The sequence below is a fragment of the Sebastes umbrosus genome, chromosome 20, assembly GCF_015220745.1.
Source record: "Sebastes umbrosus isolate fSebUmb1 chromosome 20, fSebUmb1.pri, whole genome shotgun sequence".
Lineage (NCBI taxonomy): Eukaryota > Metazoa > Chordata > Actinopteri > Perciformes > Sebastidae > Sebastes > Sebastes umbrosus.
Window position 1 is genome coordinate 15,688,618 of NC_051288.1, and position 22,549 is coordinate 15,711,166.

The following is a 22,549-nucleotide window of genomic DNA, read 5'->3' on the forward strand; positions in this document are numbered from 1 at the left end:
AACTGTGCTTCTCACATTTACACATCCATCAGTGCCCCTTCTGACTGACAAACTGAAGTAGTCGGGACTGCTTTGGGCCCGTCCTCATTGTCTGTGCCAGTGATTGTGTTTCTTCTGCTTCATTGTTTACATCTGGTGCTCCTCAAGGCTCCACTCTGTTTGCCAGTCCCGTTCACATCTCACTGCCATGCCAACAACCTTCAGTTCAATGAAACAATCCAAGCAAGATGCAAATAAAATGTGGTTGTTGAGGGAAAAACTAAATGTCCCAAAACATCCCTCGCCTAAACAGAAGAAAAGTATCTTCCTTGTCACTGGTCCTGAATTGTTGAAAACACCTCAGGACAAGAAGTTCAGCTTGACTCTTGGGAGTCAAAACACCATGTGTAAAGTCTGGGTAAAAGAATTTAACTTTGAATTTTAACCTTGAGTGACTGTTTAACCAAATGGGAACGCCGAGGAACATCTATGTTAATGAAATCTGTAGAGTTGTACAGGAAACTTTATATATCGCTCTGTTCTCATGTCTAAAATATACAAATGTTCCTTCACTGCTTGCTTACAATCTCAACTACTTTTTACATGTGTTTTCTTCACTTTTGCATGTGATTGAAAAAAACGCAAGGCGGGGAATAAATCAAAAAATGAAGTGTTATGTGATCCACCCTGATGCAGATGCATCATTCATAATGCTTTCAACTGGTGTAGAAGCCACATATTGTAAGAAGATGACATCTGGTGGATGTAAATGTTACTACAGTCATGGACACTACTTATGCAGGGTGGTGCCTTCTTGTTTAGCCTTTATCACATATACAAACCTATAGAATCTGATATATGTGTTGTACAGCCATTGTGAATCAGACTATTTTAAGGAAAAGTTAGCTTGTACTGTACATAAACACAAGTTATTACCTTGGTTGAAGGGTTCAGCATGTCACCAAAATTGACATGTGTAAATCAGATGTGCCTTTATTCTGTAGTGCAAAAGGAAAACAAAGAGGAGTAGAAAAGCTGCTAAATTGTGAATTAAAAAATGCAGCCAATGGAAAAATGTGCGACATGATTAGCCTACGTTGGCTAGAGGCAATATTCCTACCAATTACCAATCTTTATTAAGTCAAAGTGGCTCCAGAGCCATTTATAGCTTGTGAAATAAGAGAAATTCTGTCAGGATTTGGCCAACGCTCTGTCTTTGTGCTTCCAAAAGCAACCACTTTATTACGAACAACAACCAGATGTATGTTTAATGAGAACAAACTTAACCGTTCTCTTGAAATATTTAAATAATAGGCCATTATCAGTCCACGTTTAATTTTTCAGCACATTTTCGAGTCATTATTTGGTAATTTGTGGCATTAGTCAAATAAAAAAAACATCTTATTTCTGCAGCTGTGTTCAGACCTACCAAGGAGTGTAAATCATCCTTACAGCTTATGTCCACTAGAGGACAGTGTATACCAATGCAAACCTCATAGAGACTTGAATACAGTTAGTGCTTACTTTATATTAAGCCTATTGCTTATTTGCATAGTACTGTAAAGCCTACACTTCTTAACTCAGTGGTTCACACTATAAAACATATATTTTTTTAATGAGAAATTACACAATTACACTTACACACTTTTCCAAAATCCAATCAGTTTTTTTCTTTTCAAACCCTTTAATATTTTGGTCAACTGTTTGATAGAACACATTTAGAGTCAGTGATCTCTACCACCCAGTTTATGTATGTAATGAAATATCCACTAGATGTCGCTGTGACTGTAAATAACCTTTCTTTCAGTTTGCCTCCTTACAGAAAGTTAGCAACAAAAAACTCACCCCAGACATGAGGATGAAGAGGACTCTGTTTGGTGTCATTTTCAGAGGTAAGTATATATTTTTTTGACATATTATAGTTTCAGAGGTCTTACTGAACAGAATTATGTAACTTGATACAAAAAAAAGTCTAATAAGAGGCAAATAGTTTTCTAAAAAATGATGCTAAGATAAAACATTTTATTTATTTATTTAATTTGTTTTAATTTTAATGTTATTCCATAATATATTTGATGAAAAAAATATATCATTATTTTTCATATTAAATATATTTATTTATTAATTTATTTTCAATTAAATTAAATTGTAATTTTAATGTTATTCCATAATATATTTGATGAAAAAAATATATCATTATTTTTCATATTAAATATATTTATTTATTAATTTATTTTCAATTAAATTAAATTGTAATTTTAATGTTATTCCATTATATATTTGATGAAAAAAATATATCTGTCTTATTTTTCACCATTCCTGAGATGTTTTCAAAGTTGCATACTCTAAAATATGGTAAATATCTAGAATAAATACATGGAAATAATACTAGTTCTGGCAATACTACTAATTTCATTGACATACAGTATGTTGGTATCATAGACTGTATTCTAAGTTATTACTAGCAGAATAACAGCACATGGTCACATATTTTTTTGTTAGAGGACATTAAAGGGTTAAAGTGTAGTTATGTGCACATTTTTTTTATGATATTTGAATATTACACTATGTGATATTCAGTAACTTCTAAACAGGATACCAGAGTGCACAACAGCATGCCAGCTGGTCTATAATAACATGTCACATGTTTGATGCTCAGACCTGCCCTCCTTCAAAATAAAACCTCCTCTAACTCGCAGCTTTTGGATGCTGCACTACATAGTATGATAATGAGGGCTGTGGATGCAGCAGTAGAGTAGAGAGGAGAGGGGGTGGCGTTAAGACGTTTGACTCTATTTGGAGTTGTGTTGATTGCAGATGAGGGAAGTTTTTTCTTCTGGTTTCTTTTCTCTACTTTGTACTTCCAGCAGAGCTCGTCTGCAGGCTGCCTCCTCACAGAGAGAGCCTGCACCAGGAGGAGAGGATGGGTGCTCTCCAGGCGCAAAGGATATTATGGATGTGTGTTTTCATCTTTACTGGAATAACAAGAGTCTGTGGTATGTTCTGACTTTGTGTTCTGCTGTGGTTGTTTTCATGTTTTTGCACCATGTAGCCAGAAATATGTATGTAGAGGAAGACACATGAGACAAGTTTTCAACTCTACTAAGACTTTAAATTTGTGCTCTCATCTTGCTTCTGAGAACATGTCCACTTTATGGTATCAGTGCTGTTTTTGTGATCATTTTTTTATTGGTATTTAAGCATAATTACAAAACAGTGCTGTTGTTTTGATTTTTTTTTTCTCCTGCATTTGAGGAATAATTTAATTCTATTTCATTCTCACTGTGCAATTTCATTTTCCACTTGTGCAATTTTGCTAATAGTCTGTTTATTGTCAATACTGTATATACTGCTCCTATTTTTATACTTCCTTCTATTTAAATGGTTCATATTTTGTTACACTCTGTTTAGCTCTTTTTTTTACTGTGTTAGCTGATGCATCTTGTTTTTTGCTGCTGTACTATGCAAATGTCCCCACAAGGGACTAATAAAGGAATACCTTATCTTATCTTAACTTAATTTAGAAAGTTATGACAGTGAGGGAATGCACAAAGTAAATAAAATAGTTTTGAAACTCCTGAAAACTTCTCAGATGGTTTTCATCGGGCCAAAATGTAATCAAATGCAGGTTTAATGATTTAATTTAACTGTATGTTTAACTTGTTCTCTCTGGTCTTCCATCTTTTCACTGAGAAATGAACCATAACTCTGATGCCACATCCAAAAGTCCAAGTTCCTTATAGAGTTATTATTGGTTTATTTTAATTAGAGATGGTGTACATTTGGTAAAACTAACTCAAGCTTTTTGGTCACAGGTTCAAACGTCTGCACCTCCAGAGGGGCCAGCACATGCAAGCAGTGTCTGGCTGTGCACCCCAGCTGTGTGTGGTGCGTCCAGGAGGTGGGTTTGCTTTTCCACTTCACTTCATTCAGGCAATGAGCTTTCTGCCCTCCGGGCTAGTGCAGGGTGGTACAGATCTCCTGATTAAGACGTTTTTTTTTCTTTTTAACTGAGAACATCAAGGTGAAAATGAAGTCAAATCTACCCTATACACCTTGTACTAGATCTGTATGGGTTTTTATTTAATTCTTGGCTCTTTAGACACAGTGACGGAACTTGTATGACGGCATGCGGATACAGTCATATTTCCTGGTTCGAACTAACGAGTGCAATGATTTAATATTGTCAAACTGGGACTTGACACACTCAACCTACGCAAAGTTTTCTCAGGATGACTTCAGCCTTCAGAGTACTCTGTTTTTTTTGCTGAGACGTCTTTATATTCAGAAGCACTGTTTGAACTTTCAGATGGTGTTCAGATGGGATGGATATTAAATCCAGAGATTGTTGTCCAGATGTTGGAGTGCTTCTTCACTCCAGGAGATGTATTTAATAGAAACATAATGTTGGGCCATTCCCCATTACAGTTAAGCCTTTACATGAATCCAATATGCTCTTCTCTCTCAACACAGCTTCATTACAGATAGGAATTCTTGAAATAAACGTCTATTAGATTACATCTTAACACATTAAAGTGCTTCCAAACCAGTGCTGGAAACTGCTTTTCTGTATAAAATGTAATTGCCTCTTCTGCCAGGACTTTGGCCAAGGGATTGCCAGTTCCTCCCGCTGTGATCTGAAGAGTAACCTGGTGGCAGCGGGCTGCGCTCCGTCAGCTCTGGAGTCTCCAACCAGCAAACTGCAGGTGATCGAGGACCGGCCCCTCAGCAACAAAGCAGCGGGCGCCACGCAAGACGTCACCCAGATAAAGCCCCAGAAACTACACATCACTCTCAGGCCAGGTAGGGTTCACTGTCTGAGTTTGGGGATGAAGTGTCTGACGTACTGAGGTAGAGAGTCACGCTGTTGTTTTCTGCATTGTTTATCCTAAGCTAAGTTAACACCTAAGTCAAGTAAAACATGGTATTTCGTTATCCCACTTCCCAGATGATGCTAAGCGCTTCACAGTGAAGGTGCGTCAGGTAGAGGACTACCCTGTGGACCTCTACTACCTCATGGATCTCTCCTACTCCATGAACGATGACCTCTTCCGCCTGAGGACGCTGGGCAGAGGCCTGGCCGAGGCCATGAACCGCACCACCAGCAACCTCCGCATGGGCTTCGGGGCTTTTGTGGACAAGCCGCTCTCGCCTTACATGTACATCTCCCCCAAAGAGGCTGTGAAGAACCCCTGCTACAGGTAAAAGACATGTTTTAAAAGAGTATTCGCACCCTCGTGGGTGCATTATTCAACCATCTTGAACAAAACAGTGGGTCTTCTTAACCTGTTTCCTCAGTACCTTAACTGAATCCAGATCTCTTTGTAATGGAAAGTTGCATTGAAAGAGAGTTTGGCTGCATTCTAACAATGTGTTGCATTCCTAATAGGTACCCACTGGTGTTGATTTCAGTGGTTGTTTATGTCTGCATGTGGGAAATAGCTTCATTATGCAGATGATGTCACTTTAAAACGCTGCGTTGCAAGCAGCCTCAGAGTCACAGCACTTGTTAAAGGCTTACAGTGGCTCCCTAGTGCTCGGTCAGCTACTCTGAATCAGTCGCAGGTAATGTGCCCGGAGAGTGAGAGCGTCCCAATGCTAACGTCCGTAACCCCCCAGCCAAAGGCTCCTCTGAGGTTGATTTGGTGGTTTAAGGTCTCTTGGGGTCATTTACTTTCCCGCTTTGCACACAGTGTGCCGAGGTCCAGACTCCAGGAATGTTTGGATAAAAGATAAGACAAGTGGAGAATTTCAGTCCAGTAATGTACAATACAGAGGGGGAAAGGGGGTTCACTGGCAGAGCAGGGGAGACGCTTTAATCGAATGTAAATCTTTAGGAAACTCTGACTTTGATTGATGAACAGGATAAATTACTTTTTAAGTCTAACGAGTCTTTTCGCTCTTTAAATTATGTCACCACAGTCACTCCCGGCTCACTTTCTCTGAGCGTTTACTGTTGCCGCGGATGGGTTTACATTGTAGTCACTGGAGCCTGGTGCATGTCATACTGGCGCTAAAGGGTGCCTTGTGCGTCGGTATCACACGCAGACAGCTGTGACAAAGCGGCGGTATTTGATGCCCTGGGAATGAGAACAGGCTGGAAATACGGCAAAATAACTACAAAACAAAACTTGAAAATACATACAACTAAAATTATTTATGTAGCTTTGCAAGACATCTTTACATTTTAGCATATAAATCCAATTAACCTCATTATTTTCATTTAACAGCTAGTTATTTCCCCCTTAACAAAGTATGTTATCAGTAATTGGACTGTTTTTGATAATGTTTTTGAGGTCACTTATTTTTTTATAATGGTATATAAACAGATGACTGATGAATGAACAAGCTGACAGCAGCTCTGCTGAACCCTGATCACTTGACCTCTGTTTCCTCGACAGCATTAACACCACCTGCCTGCCCCAGTTTGGCTACAAACACGTTCTGTCCCTGACGGAGGAGGTGGCCCGCTTCACGGAGGAAGTGAAGAAGCAGATGGTGTCCAGGAACCGAGATGCCCCGGAGGGAGGCTTTGATGCCATCATCCAGGCTGCTGTGTGCAAGGTGGGGAGACTCCCTCGCTCCTGTCTCACACACATAACTCTGATTTTGTTTTAAAGTCTTTGTGTCTTCTGTCACACTAATAAACATTTCAGGATTTCCAAAAGAAGAACTAGATGATAAAATTAAAACAGAAGTTAATCAGAAAGAGCTTAATCCCTCATTCAAAAGTTGAATTAAATAGTTTGACCTTCCTTCCTTTCACTGTTACATTGTTTGATGAACTAGGAGGAGATCGGTTGGCGCCCCGGTGCATCCCACCTTCTGATCTTCACATCGGACGCTAAGACTCACGTGGCTCTGGACGGTCGTCTGGCTGGAATCGTGCAGCCCAACGATGGGCGGTGCCACCTAAACTCTGACAATATGTACAGCATGTCCACCACCATGGTTAGTGCATACTGTAAGTGTGTGTTTGGTAGACAGGAACAGTAGGATAGAGAAACAGAGACAATGAAGGACTTTGTTTAAAGTATGAAAAGGAACATTTCAGTGTTTATGTGTCCATGTGCTCACCACACTGTTTGGTTTCGCCCCACAGGACTACCCATCTCTCGCTCTGATCACAGAGAAGATGTCGGAGAACAACATCAATCTCATCTTTGCTGTCACCAACCCCGTGGTCCCTCTGTACCAGGTCAGTTAATCTCTCCAGTTCACAATGAACTCACACATACACACTGTACAGCATTTTGCTCTGTTCAAGTTCTGTTCAAAAATGTAAATGTTTTTAAACTGAAACTGAGAGGATGGCATCCCCCACTCGGTAATCACACTGTAGTTGAAGTCCTCCAAACCTCACTGGTTTTAAACTGCGATTCTTGGATCCTGCATTGGAAGAATGGAAACTCAAAATGAATCACTATTATTCAACACTGTTCAGACACAGAAAGATACAAACTCAGTTTTTCCCAAACTGGAAACAGTGTCCCAACTATAACTGTTAAAGGGACTCTTCACAGGAATTAGAGAGAATTAGAGGGAGTGTATATCTCACTGTCATTGGTCAAGAATTCAAGAACATAAAGTTCTTGAGTATGAGTTAAAGTATGACACACTTCTGCTTTTTCAGGGTGTTTTCATGTGATTATTTGTGGGCAGTAAATGTCTGGTACAACTCTCACAACTATCTCATACCAGTGAAACCAATGCAACCAGTGTGACATCTCTTAATGGTCAAAGTAACCGCAAGTAACCATAAGCATCCCTTTTTGTACTTGTTCTGAAACTGTCTTTTTTAACTGGGTAACAAAGAAAAAAGTTAAATATTTTCCCACAAAAAGGCTAAATTTATACACACTATTAATGTTATAGATTGCTGGATAGTGTAATAACACATTATTAAATGATCTAGAAATAATGACATAATATATACGTAATCATTTCAACTAATACGAATCGAAAAAAATAGTTTTCCTACTATTACATGTAATTTTAACATCAGCAAAAAAATGTCTTAAAGTAATAATATTTTTGGGGTATTTACTGTTAATGTGACATGAACAGGTTTATGTTTAAAGAGGCATTATATTACGTTTTGACAAGTATTGAGGGGTGTATTATATATATTTGTAACTGATGATACATTAGTGATTATTAATGGTTTATGAATAGTTTCTGTGTAGTATGACAACAGTCTTCCAGTCTGTCTGTCTTTCTGTCTTGCAGAACTACAGTGAGCTGATTCCTGGCACCACAGTAGGAACACTGTCCAACGACTCAGGCAATGTTGTTCAGCTCATACTGAAGGCCTACGCTGTAAGTGTTAGACACACACACACACACTTTAGACTAGACAGCGTTTTAGGGGATGACATGTGTTTGCTGACACACACCCACAGTGTGTGAGTCATGCACATGGTCGAGCCAAAGTCTCGGTAGAAATTCCACAGTGGCCGAGGTGTAAAACTGACCAAATGTGGGAGACTCCTGGCTGCGTTTCATTGTTTATGTTTTATTTGGATTTATTATGCAGAGAACAAGTGAATTTGTAACATTTATTTTAGTTTTAAGCCTGGCTGTAACTTTGTGTACAAGCTTGTGTGTTAATGTGTGCACTTGTTTGTCTGTACACCTAAATTAATGTATAGGCTTCAGATCAGATCAGATATGATTTTACTGATCCGAGCATCCTTTGGCTCGGCACAACCAAATTTTAAACCTAACATGATTTTGGGTTAATATTTCCCGCTGTTTCCTTCTTTGGTGTTGCTAGAAAATCCGTTCCAAGGTGGAGCTGGAGCTTCAAGACGTCCCAGAGGAGCTGTCCCTGTCCTTCAACGCCACCTGTCTGAACGGAGAGCTCATCCCGGGCCTGAAATCCTGCTCTGGGCTCAAGATAGGAGACACGGTCAGTCCATGTCCGCCACATTTATTTTGGCTTGTGGCCTCTTAAAATGAGGTAATGTCTACTTTTGACTCCTCAACACAGGTTATGGCATCACTGTGAAACCAAAGAGTGATTTTACCTTCATGGATTCTTACCATTTGAAGACTTAAAGTGGCCTGAAGATGTAAAAATATGTAGTATTTCACAAGAAAAAGGCAAAATTGAAGAAAAGTTTGAAATAAATAATAGTTTATTCCTTATTTATTTTTCTAAAGACACCAAACCAGTGTTGTGATATCGTTTGAACTCGCTGTGAGACAGTTGTATACATAGCAAGCAAGCAAAGTTTATTTATGTAGCACCTTTCACAGACACCAGTCGCAAAGTGATTCACAGTCAGAGAAATAAAATCAAAATAGAATCAAATAAATAAAAGAAGATAAAAACAGCATATAAAAAATATACCAGTGGAACAGACAATAGACACAAGTTAAAACATAAAATACCACATGTTACTGAATGTCTGTCTGAACAGAGGGGTTTTTAGCTGTTTTTTAAAAGAGTTTAAAAAAGACCTCAAGCTTATTGGGAGACTATTCCAAAGCTTAAGGGCTGCCGACTGGAAAGCACAATCTCCCCGAGTCTTAAAACATATCCGAGGTACACTTAGAGAACCCTGGGTAGAGGACCTAAGAGCAGAGCTTGTGGTGTGGGGGTGCAGAAGGTCCATGATGTACTGTGGGCCATGAAGGGCTCTATAAGTGAACAACAACATTTTAAAATTAATTCTAAGAGATGTTAAAATAAGTGTAATATGTGACCATTGTTGGATCACGTTAAGAGCCTAGCAGCAGCATTTTGGACGGTTTGTAAACGGTGTAAGGAAGATTTATTAAGACGAGTAAAAAGAGTATTACAGTAGTCCAAACGTGATGAGATAAAAGCATGTATTAACATCTCCACTTCATTTCTTGACACAACAGACTTAAGTTTGGCTATGTTTCTTAAGTGAAAGAAGCATGGTTGAGTCAGCATCCTAATGTGAGCATTAAAACTCATGGATTAGTCAAAAATCCCAACAAGATTATGCAGACTAGACCGACAAAATGAGGATAAGGCACCAATGTTCTGTCTGATCGCTGAGTGAAGGTTATCAGGAGCAAGATTTAATCCATATAGTTAATACTCTCACACTTGTTAAAACACTCGTACTCCTTATTTTATCCGAGGTACATGGCAAAAAAGCATTCTTCTCAACAAGACACATCTCACATTTAGCTTTCAAGAAAAAAATCCTTGATGAGATACTGTATACCTAGTGAAGGTTCATTGTTACAGGAAATTTCTAGAAATGATGTCAACATTGACAACAGTCCAGATAATAAGGCAGATTGCTGTACAAGTAGAAACTTTATTTTGTAAAATTCCTTCCAAATAAATTGGTTTATATAAGAAAATATGGGCAATAATGGCATCCTCTTAAGCAGATGCAGTGCTTGTTTTAAGAAAATTAGTTTTGAGGACACAATAGGCTAAATTGGTTGCTCTATTTATTTACACAGTATGGTAACTGTATTATCAACTCTCATTCCAACGTCTTCACCCCCAGCCAGCGTTTCCTGTCTCTAGTCGCCATAATCATGTCTTGATTGCAAAAATAACATGTTAGTTTAGTTCCATATACTATTTTTCTCCTTCTTTTTGGTCTCTTTCCATTTCCCTTCTGGCTATCTACATGTCTTTTAAGTGGGATTTTCCCCATTTCCACGTGGTGTCAAAGAGCAGGTGATGGAAAAAAGTGGATCAGCATTGCCTCTGAGTTCTGTCTGTATGGTTTTCTTGTTGTTCCATCCTTCTTCTGCCAACTCCATTTAGAGCAAACTGCTTAAAGATTTCTTTTCTTTCCTTTTTTTTGTTTGCATTTTTTCTTTATCACAGCTTCTTTGGCTCTTTTCCTTCTTCTCTCCTCACTCCAGGTGACATTTCTTGGCCTCCACACATTTCTTTCTCTCTGCCTCAGCCCCTCTTATTGTTGCCATATATGGCGGTCTCTCCAGATGTAGTAACTTCACCACTTTTGGACATTTACCAGATTTGGATGCAGCGCCGAATGAACAATTACTTTGACTAAGTACATATGGAGGCTTTTCCCTGTGTCAGGTCTTTGTGCTGTTTCTACTGGCAGTGATTAGACAATGCTCACAATCTGAGCTATTAAATAAACATTAACTGAACCATTAAAGTGCTGTTACGTGTTATGTAATCTATACCGGGGTGATACAGAAGCATGATTGGTTTTACAAAGTTTGGATGCAGAATCTTTGTCATGAAAAAACATTTTAAAAAGACTCTAAACAAGGCTCTATAATAGCTCTAAACATGTTTGACCCAAATACGTCTTTCACCCAAAATTTAACTTACAATTCCAACTCTCATCCAGGTGTCTTTCAGCGTGGAGGCCAGAGCTCGAGGTTGCCCCAAACAGAAGAAGAAAACTTTCATCATTAAGCCCGTGGGCTTCAAGGACTCCCTCTCCATCACCGTCAACTTTGAGTGCGACTGCAAGTGCCAGACCAAAGCCCAGCCCAACAGCCCCAAATGTGACCACGGCAACGGCACCTACGAGTGCGGCATCTGCCTGTGCCACCCGGGTCGCTTGGGGCCGCACTGCGAGTGTGCCGAGGGCGACTACAACCCCACGGAGCAGGACCGCTGCAGCGGACCCGCAGGCTCTGGAGGACCTCAGTCTGCCATCTGCAGCGGCCGTGGAGACTGCGTGTGCGGCCAGTGTGTGTGCCACAGCAGCGACTTCGGGAAAGTCTGGGGAAAGCTGTGTGAGTGTGATGACTTCAACTGTCTGCGCTACAAGGGGGAACTGTGCTCAGGTGAGATCTTATGAGCTTCTTTTGTCTTTATTTAACCTGAGCATCTTAAACTGAATGAGTAGGGCTGAAACAAGAAGATGATTAGTCAGTTGACAGACATTTACAACTAAGGCTGCAACTAACGATTATTTTCTTTATCGATTAACCAGTTATTTTCTCGATCAATTGATTGTTTTGTCTATAAAATGTTAGAAAACAGTGATTTCTCAAATAAAGTTAAAACACGTCATTGCAAGAGGAAAATACAGAAAAGTATGACACAGACTTGTGGTGAATTCACTCAGAAAGCTCTTAACAAACCGCGGCCGGTCATTACAAACTCATTGTGACCGCCAAACATGGTTCAAACCCATTGAACTTTATTTTTAATTCTAGTGGAGTTCCCAAAATTTGCGAAGATGTCCCATGTGTCAGGCTTAAGGAAAAAAATCAGGATTAATTGTTTGTTTTGTGTATAAAATGTTAGAAAATAGTGAAAAATGCCCATCACAATCATATCACAATCATCAAGAGTCCAAGACGACATCTTCAAAGGTCTTGTTTTGTCCGAATCAGCAGTCTAAAAATGATATTCAGCTTACAATTGTAGAAACCTCAAAATTCTCTTGTTAGTGATGCTGCGTCCCTCTTTTTTATATCGTTGTACATTGAATATATTTGTGCTTTTGACTATTAGTTGGACAAAACAAGGAAATGGAAAACATGACTTCAAGATTTTGCAAATTGTGCTGACTATTTTTCGGCCAGGTGCAGCGACTTCTTGGTAGTCCCACACAAAGCTGTTTCCCCGTTTCCAGTTTTTTACACTAAGCTAAACTAAGCTCAGCTAAGATAACCTGCTGCTTGTTTTATATTAACAGACAAACATGAGGGTGGTATTGATCTTCTCATCTAACTCCTTGCAAAAAAAGCGAAAAAGCATATTTCCCAAAATGTTAAACTATTCCTTTAACATTATTTTCACATCACACACGACGCAATATGGGTACAATTGAAGGGTAATGGAGGTTAAAATGACCTCACTGACTGTCATGAACATTGTGTGTGTCTGTTGTAGAGTTTCAGAGAATGTGTGTGTGTACCTTTGCCGTCGGGTTTGGCAGTCCCCCTTCTCCACCTCACTGACTTGCCACCCACCTCATCTGGGAAGAATTACCTACAATAATAACTCTCCCCTCTGCCCAGGACATGGGCTCCATTCACAATAAACACGTGGTGTGGTGTGTGTGCAGTGTGCACCGCGTGTCAGTGTACACTCAGGTTGATTGTTTGTGTCAGGCAGGCCGAGTTTTTATATCACGTAGTTCGACAGGATTCATGCACGAAGAACGTTTGACGGTAGCTCCCTCCGGTCAGAGAGGACTCTCACTTTTGTGAGAGTTTCTCCGTCGTGGTTGAGCTTTTTAAACACTGGGAATGTGGAGTTTGTGTTTGGTAATTGTTCAGAGCTTTGCCTCACAGCCTCGTGATCCTCCTCCTCGTTTTTTAAAAGAGACAGTATGTCATAAAGTCATAACACATGATGTTACCCTGAGGATTTGGGGTGTGTAATTGAGATCTTATGAGCAACTTTTCAGTCAGTGGGATTAGCTGTGTAAAGTAGTCGTTAGAACATACATAACCATGCCGTCAGTCTTTTTCTAGTTCATTTGCTTTCATTACTGACAGTTAGAGATTATATGTTTATTGCAATAAATTCCAACATGGAATATAGAAATGTTGGTTCATCACTCAGGGATGGTTCAACATTTTGGGAAATATGCTTATTAGCTTTCTTACTGAGAGTTAGATGAGAAGATCCACGCACCTGTCTGTCAGGAGAGTGGTATCGGTCTTCTCATCCAACCCTGTCTCCTACAAAATTACGTTCCCATACAATTAAACTACATCCTCAGTTACTTTTTGAGTGAAACATTTTTCCTACCGGATTACGGCTGCAGTTTTAAACCGTTTTAAACATGTGGTTAAAGTTGTAAATTGAACGAAAACAAAACAAAAAACGCAACACTACTTAGTTAGGTTTATGCAACAAAACTACTGAGTTAGGTTTGGTAAAAAAAAACATCACGGTTTGGCTTAAAATGAGGACACAAACAGCGGTCTCTCATCTAACTGTCAAAATGAAACATTATAAGTGTACTTCCCTAAATGTCGAACTATTATTGTAAGTATGGCAGGATTAAAATGTCATGGGAAGACAGGAAACAAAGAATAGGAAGAAAAGGGCAAACAGAATAGTGATCATGAGGTCAAAATGTACAGGCCTCTATCACAAGTGCTCCACTTCATTGAGCCACTTCCTCTTAGATACGTATTAGTAGTTAAAACACATGAACTGGGATATTTGAATTGAGCATTGTTAATCGCATACGTTTTGGCACAGACTGCCTCGAGCTTCATCACCTCGTCAGATCTCATATATCACTCCACCCCCCCCTCTGCTGCTCTCCTCTCACATAAAAAATGTTTTTGCTGTATTCCCCGAAGCCCATAGATTAACATGAAAATACCTTTCTGCTTACTCATTGGCCAGTGTGGTGTAATGAGGCTAAAAATAAACCCATGTTTGGTCAGAAAAGGGCCAAGCGGGAGAGAACTGGAAATGTTCTGTGTGTAAAACATGTTCGTCCGCTGCTGTTGTCTTGAAATACCTTTTTCAGTGCGAGGACCATCGTCTATGTTATTCCCCCCTCAGAAAGGTCTAATTAAAAGCCAGCGGTCCTGTGGTCAAGTGGTCACGACCATGATTGTTCATCCTTTATTCAGTCACTGTTCCAAGCAGCTTCCGGCCTCATTGTTTATCTGAGCATTGTTTTGCAGTGATAGACCACAATGTTTTCTGCGTTGTCACTCTCTTGCATGCACACATCACACATGCATGGAAAAACAAAAAAACAATGCATTCACTCACACACACACACACACACACACACACGCACACACACACTGAATCATGCAGCCAAAAATAAAAGCCTCCCAGACACCACAGACACACAATGAAATGGGTTTTAGGTCTCTAACATCTTGCAGAAACATGACTTACTACTTCTGCTTTCCAGTGTTTGGGATAAAAATTCAAGAGGTTCAGACTTAGAGAGCTACGGAATATCTTAGCAAGACATAAAGTAACACTAATTTTTTATATTGAAAGATTATACATTTTGAATGGATGTAAACACATTGTTATTGTGTGGATGAAAACCTGGTATTGTATAATGCTAGCTACATTTTAGCAAGGCAGGCATGGTTTTTGAATTAAAGAGGACCTATAATGCTCATTTGAGGTGCATACTTGTAATTTGCGTTTCTATTAGAACATGTTTACATGATTTAATGTTCAAAAAACACTTTATTTTTCTCATATTGGCTGTGCTGCAGCACCTCTTCACCCACACACTAAAGGAAAGGGGAAAAGCACAATAGGTAATCTTTAAGGGTTTAAAGGCAAAGCAAATGTAGATATTCCTCAAGATAGAGAGGAACCATGTAATAAAGTTACACGTCATCTTAACAGGAAAATACAGAAAAGTATGACACAGACCTGTGGTAAATCCACTCATAAGCCCTTAACAAGCCGCGGCCAGTCATTACAAACTCATACTGAACATTGTTCAAACCCACAGAACTTTATTTAAAACTCTATTGAAGTTCCTAAAATTTTCAAAGATGCCTCGTGTCACAGGCTGAATTTTGGGGAAATATGTATAAAATGCTGCATAAATTTTCCATTTTATAGAGTGATAAAGCCATAAAAACATGGAAGTCATATTATCAAACTTAGGTTGTTTATAACAAATGATGCACAACATCTGAAATTACAATCATTTCAAGCACGAAGCACTCCCGCCTCCCTCTTTCCCAACACCAACCACACCCTTATTTTCACACAGAGTTTCACATGGTCACATTGTCCTCCTCTCCTTTATTGTTTATTTGCTTCCTCTTTTGCTGTTTTTCTCCGTACGCCACCCTTCCGTGTGTGGAAATGTAATTTATATCAGTAAACGATGTTATAGTTATAGCTCCTCCATCTTTTCTTCCCTCCCAGGCCATGGCATCTGTAACTGTGGCTTCTGTCAGTGTGCACCAGACTGGCAGGGTGAGAACTGTAACTGCTCCAGACGTACCGACACCTGTATGTCCAGCGTGGGCTTGTTGTGCAGCGGGAGGGGCCAGTGTGTGTGCGGGGCCTGCGAGTGCACCCAGCCTGGTGCTTACGGAGTCACATGTGACAAGTGCCCCACCTGCCCCGACGCCTGCACCATGAAGAAGTGAGTCTGCACACACACAGAGTTCTCATATTTGGTGTTCAGAAAGCTATTTGAAATGAGCCGACGGCCTGATGTATGTCTTTCTTCTTAAAGGGAGTGTGTGGAGTGTAAGCACTTCAAGAGGGGCAGGCTGTTTGACGACAACACCTGCTCTCGAATCTGCAAGGATGAGATTGTGCTTGTGGATGAAATAGGTGAGAAAAAAAACACTCTGAATGTTGCTTCCACTTTCTAATAAGGCACCATTTATAAGGGATTTGTAAGTAGTAACGAATGGCATTATTAAAGGATAATGAATGATCTACTGATGCGACATTAATGAGAACAAGTTTCTGGTTGCCAAGTTGTGGAAAAATACCTTTGGCTCTCTGATCCATCTTATATGGTAATAAAGTGGTTGTAAAAAGTTAGTAAACCATTTCAATAAGTCACCATAACACCAGTTATACATGATATTAAGTTGTTAATAACCGGATTAAGGTCCAGATGTTCTGCAAATCTTTGTCAGAAAAGTAAGAATTGGAACAATTCATTGGAGGGACCTGCCTGATGAACTCAAAGCATTCCAGTGAAACTTTTGCTGAACAGCGGCAACTTGTGGCAATTTCAGGATAATGCTAAATGCTAAATCACAGTGTAAAAGAGCACAAGAAGAGAAGTTAAAAAGTCAGCGAAACTGACTCAGTAATGTCAGTTACGTAGCAATACCTACCTAATATTTACTAACGTTAGCTATCTTTAGCCACCATAAGCTACTGGTTGTACCAGACCAGGTAAGACTGTAGCAGCAAAACAGAGTGTTTTATTGCTTTTAAGTTTATCTTTTCATTTGTAAGAGGAAGAATGTATGATTTCCTATTTTAAAAATCACATAGGCTAGTCTCTCAATTTAAAGTTTTCTAAAAGGTCAGAGCAAACGTCATCATGCTGGAGGAGGATGAACAACGGAGAGTTTTTTCACAACCTGGCAACTCTAAGGTTGTTCTTATTAGTGGCTCATAACTGATCTATGAGGCAGTAGTAAATGATTTCTTAATCATTGATGAAGCTATTTGTTACAACTTCCTTTATAGGGTGTCTTATTAGAAAGTGATTTGTTGTCACCCAAAAATGCTTTTTAAATGATAATGTGAATTAAATATGTGTGATTTCAAAAGTGAGTTTGTAAAGTTTATGAAAGTTTCTCCATGGACTTCAAGACAACATCTAATGGAATTACAAAATTCAGTTTACGTCTCACAAACACAACCAAAAAAACTGCTGTTAAACTGCTTTCTGAAGATTTTGTCTTGACAAACTGATGAACCATTTTCTCTTCATTTTTCATGCAGTGCTCCATGATACAAACGCTGTGAACTGCAGTTATAAAGATGAGGATGATTGCGTGGAGCGTTTCCAGTATTACGAGGACGCCAGTGGCAAGTCCATCTTGTTTGTCGTCAAAGAGCCTGGTAAGAGAGAAACATCCTACATGCATACCTGACCTAACAAACAAATAATCAAAGCTGCACTTTTTTTGATAAGTAAGTATAATGTCAGAGGAGTCGCTCTTAGTGACTAACCCACAAAAAAATGAACACCAAAAAAAAGCTCTGATAAACCCGCAGTACACTACCTGAATAACCCCAAACAGCAAACACACACAGTTAGTAACTATTGGTGAACACAGTGGAGCATTTAGCAGCTAAAGAGCCAGATATTTGGCTTGAGGAGTTGCTGAGGAACAAACCAAGAGCTCAAAGGAGAGAATATTGGACTTACATTGGTGACTAAAAACACTTCAGATGAATGCTAATGCCGCTCCGTGTCCACTGGAGATGTAATCAGGCAATTGTTTGCGAACACATTAGCCGTAACATAATATGTAAATGTCGTGTTTACAGGTTGTTCGGCTGCCCCCAAGTGGCCAAAAACATGAATTAATACTGCTTTAAGGACTTGTAAATATGGTTAAGTTTATATGTGGGAAGAGATGAGGGTAGCCACAATGACAGATAGGCTAGACGGTAAATGAAAGTACTAAACAGATCAAATCTACAACCACAAATGCATCACCAATCCGCCAAACAACCAAACTTCCTCGCCTTGTGAAATCAGTGTTTTTTCTTCTTCACCCAAGTACAAGTTGTCACTTCCCTACTTGCTGCATGCGCTCCATCTGCTTGTTAAGTGGCCAAATAGAAAGAGTGTGGGGCGGTAAAACAGCCTTTAATGACCACCAGTGCCCGCAAAGAAAGTCTGCCCCTGGCTCTGCCTTTAATGAATGTGTGTGTTTAATTTAGACGCAACTGGGTAGCAGAGAAGTACACCAAAATTTGCCTTGAACACAGTGCACCCCGCCGCGTCAAAGAGGGTCGTAAACAGCTGCCCAGCTCCTCTTGGAAGCCGCTGACTCTACATTATCCCCCAGAGGAAAGCATGAGAGGGAGAGAGAGGCGACTAAGTAAGCAAAAGAAAGGGGATAGAGAACATTTTAAAAGGAAACAAATGAGAAAGAGAAGAGAGGAGGGGAAGATGGGAAACAGACACGCTTCAAAGTTGACTAAGCATTTTTTTTTTAATTAAGAAGTTAATGAATAATGTTGCAGAAATAAGCTTGTAGCACAAACCTGACGTGATTTCCATACAAGCCATAATGGAAGCGGCTACAGGGATCAAAAGGGTCAGTTGAAGAGCAGGAAATAGAGGAATGGGGAGAGAAGAAGAGGAGTAAAGCTTTGAAGTCGGCTGTAAAAGTTCACCCTGGTTGCCCCACTACGTTACCCAACACTACTATGCACATACGTATGTGCTATGGGGATCACACAGACGAACGGTTAGATATACAGACACACATCCAACCTGGCAAACAAACAAGTTCACTCACATATGGACCAGGTGGCTCTTATCACTGGTGGCTAGAAGTGTGAAGGTAAGACATTTTTGCCAACAGTGAGGAAATTGTTACCAGACTTCAGTTCATGCTTCCTGTGACCTTGAACACAAATAGATTTTTATGTAAGATTATTATTCATTACTAAATGTGTAACAATCAAAACAAAAGCAGCGATGATGAATTTTTTTATATCAACAATGGATCAGATGACTAATTGTATGTGAAAGAGAATTATCACCCCTCTCAGCTCTACAGAGCTTAATAGCAACTGTCAGCTAATTGTTTTGGTTTTCCAGCCCACAACTTAACTGTTCTGGTTCACTCTCACTGCTCACGTGTCTTTTTTGGCTACAAAGTTAGTGACTAGCAGGTGAACATAGTGGAGCAGCTAGTTTAACAGCCAAAGAGCCACATATTTCCCTCAAGAGTTAGTGGGGGCCAGAAACAGAGCTAAAAGGAGGAGAGTGAATATTGGACTTCCATCCCTCAGGTGGCCAGAAAGACAACTCCAAATGAATCCAAATGGCAACGTTTTGCCAAAAGGTTTGAGATATCAACTTAAAGGTGATAATATGTCAGTGCTGTGTGTTAGGGCTTGTTTCTGCTGCCCCCAAGTGGCCAGAAAAGGTTACTGCCATTCAGAACTTTTTATGTTTAGAAAAGAAATTGTTAGGTTTTATTTATGAAGAGCTTAATGCTCCGTTAATCAGCTTCATCAGGACTGTGTGGTTATGGTTTGATCAGATTTGATTGCCAGGGGTCTGGCAACATTAGCAAACATCAGGTCACCACCTTTTGATTCAAGTATGGTATATAAAAATATGTGACAACTGAGTCCTGTCTACTTCAAACCAGTAAGAAGAGCACAGCGGAACATCTGAAATAATCCAAATCGCTCATAGTAAGATGCTGACTGAGAAAATATGTTTTCAGGACCTTTAAAGGGACATTTATGACCTTGACCTTCATCCTCCTATAGCTCACAAAGCCAGCTTAATGTCCCCATCTAAGTTTTTGAAACAAGATTTCAGTTTATAAAGCATCCGCTGAGAATCTATTAAACCTGGAAACTAGGGGACTACTGAACTTATGCGAGCGTTGAGATGATGATGTGGCTTTTTTCTTGTCAAACAACTATTTAAACTATTCATGTAGTTGACATAAAACGATTCAGCAGTGCATGGCATATTACTCCTCTAAAGTTGATTCAGAAACATGTTTGGTGGTTAAAGTTTTCCCGGAACAGCTAATGACGGGGAAAATGACGAAGGAGGGCGCAACATATCTTATTCCAGTCTGGTGTTTGAAGCCTTCATGTTAAAGAGCGAGTACAGTGTCAGTCATCTATTGTACAGCCTTCTTGAAACTCTGCAAATCAAATTCCTATTGAGTTTTGCCAGACCACAATGAGGGAAGGGGGAGTTGTGGCCTGGCTGTGTGAGGTTATAGTCTACTATTTTCCACTTCAGCCCATCCTCTCTTCTGCTCTTTGGTATTTAAAAGTCTCATTGGCTTCTGCTCACCACTGTTATGCTTCCCCTGTTCTCTTTCATCACTTACAGATCTGATAACCTTAAAAGCAGTCATTCCTGCTACAAGGAAGTTATGAATCCATATTATTCCACCATCAATATCACTATTCTCAGGAATTCAAAAGCACACTTCTGAATCTGAAAATGTACAGTATAGCGTTCAGCAGAGGAATGAGTTGCACTAAAAGCAACATCAGATCCATGTGGAGACAGGCAGGAAACAGCATTATGAAATCAGACTTCCTCTGGCCTGGCTCCTGGCTTATCTTCTACTGTGTGTCCACTTTACTCATACCTTTTATCTCTTCATCCTTCCATCCAGACTGCCCCAAGGGTCCAGACATTTTAGTGGTGCTTCTGTCGGTGGCGGGAGCAATCTTGTTCCTCGGCCTGGCGGCTCTTCTTATCTGGAAACTGCTGGTCACCATCCACGACAGACGGGAGTTCGCCAAATTTGAGGAAGAACGCGCTCGTGCCAAGTGGGACACGGTGAGTGAATTTAGTGCGAGGCGGCATGAGCGTGTAAATGCACTTGATGAGCTGTTTGCTCAACACTAAGATCGAAATAATCAAAGTTCATGTACATTTAAATAAATAAAACAACATACACTTAGATTTAGTTTGAGGCAGTAGTGCCACTAAATCCCGCTTCCTTTGACTCTTTTTTAAAACCCGCCATGGCGCACAAACACACACTCACACACAAAAGGCCACACATGCAGTCTCTCATGCTCGTTTTCTGAAGAAGTTTTTTATTATTTTCGTTGCATGCTGTTACTCCCAGCAGAACAAAAGGCAGCCAACGGAAGGGTTGGGTTTAAATTAGCTAACGTTAATTAGCCTTTACTGGTAACAGCCCTCTTTGCGGCTTCAAAAACAGCCAAATCCCAAAGACCTGAAACCACAAAGAATCACAGTAGTTTTAAGATGCTCGTTCAAATTAATATATGTGTGTAATATGTCTAGGATGTGTGTCATATATAGGTAATGAAATGGAGTTGCTATTTTAATTTTTTACTTTTATTTTCTATTACACAAAGGCCCTTTAAAGTGCCTTTTTAGGATTTTCTGAGAATCTTGAACCACAAGAGAAAGAAAGAAAGCCTCTCTGATTTATTTTGTGTGTGTGTGAAACTTACCTTAACTTCCTGTATGTCTCTTTCTGTGTATTTGGCCAACAGGGACACAATCCTCTCTACAAAGGAGCCACATCTACCTTCACAAACATCACATACAGAGGAAAAGACTGATGCTACTGAACTGAACAAGGATGAAGAATGATGGACTTTTACTGTCCTTTTTTTGGGGAAGGTGCCAAATCATGTGCAGGCCTCTACTGTCACAAGACAATAATTAATAATTATTTGTGTTTGTAAATATGTAGAAATAATTCTGAGGACACATTTTATCAGGGATTTGTCATGAACACCCTCCTATACTATACATGACCTGACATTGCTTTGATTTTGTGTGGTTGACAAAGAACTCTTGTGTTGTGCAGGTTTACCCAAATCCCCCAAAACATATTTACATTTACCCCTTTCCATAGCATCCAGCCATGTATATAGTTTTTATTTTATTTGCCCATATATTGAAATATATACGGAGCCCCCCATTACAGTTTTTTATTTTTTTTTAAACTGTAATGTCTCTCTCTTTATTTTCTATTTTTACATCTGGTGTAAAATAGTATCAAAAGAAAACTATTGGCAACAGGATCTGTAGATTATTCTGAATATCTGCTGCAGAGGAAGATAAAACCAAAGCTATCCACATGACTGGATACCACTGAGGGAAAATATATTTAAAAAAAAAAAAGTGATGTAGGTGGACTGCTCCTTGAAGTCAGTGGAAGAACAAAAGGGCAGATAATATTTCGCAAAGCAAACTTCACTTCCTGATCACAATGTTGGGATTTCCTGTTTGTGGTACGCATGATGTATGGTGGTACGCAGTGGGACTATGGCAACATAAACTGTCTTTAACTCAGTCATGCCGTGATGTGATTTGGAGTAAACTGTTAATTTAGTTCAAACTGGTGCAGTTTCTTGTGTGGACTCTGAGGGGCAAGTGTTTTCTCCCATGTGTAGAGTTTTTCCCCCTAAAATACAAATATG

The 22,549-nt window shown here is 39.7% G+C and overlaps 1 protein-coding gene across 1 annotated transcript; it reads left to right on the forward strand.

Annotated features, from left to right (window-relative positions):
* The first annotated feature begins 1,786 nt into the window (after nt 1-1,786).
* LOC119479115 (integrin beta-3-like) lies at nt 1,787-22,463 on the forward strand. Its single transcript, XM_037754359.1, has 16 exons — nt 1,787-1,871; nt 2,847-2,975; nt 3,795-3,880; nt 4,578-4,782; nt 4,928-5,180; nt 6,381-6,543; nt 6,769-6,930; nt 7,082-7,177; nt 8,209-8,298; nt 8,756-8,890; nt 11,310-11,754; nt 15,803-16,025; nt 16,119-16,219; nt 17,357-17,476; nt 20,755-20,921; nt 21,614-22,463. Exons 1-16 carry the CDS (start codon nt 1,832-1,834, stop codon nt 21,680-21,682), a joined length of 2,484 nt encoding a protein of 827 aa, XP_037610287.1. The 5' UTR covers nt 1,787-1,831; the 3' UTR covers nt 21,683-22,463.
* Nucleotides 22,464-22,549: the final 86 nt, after the last annotated feature.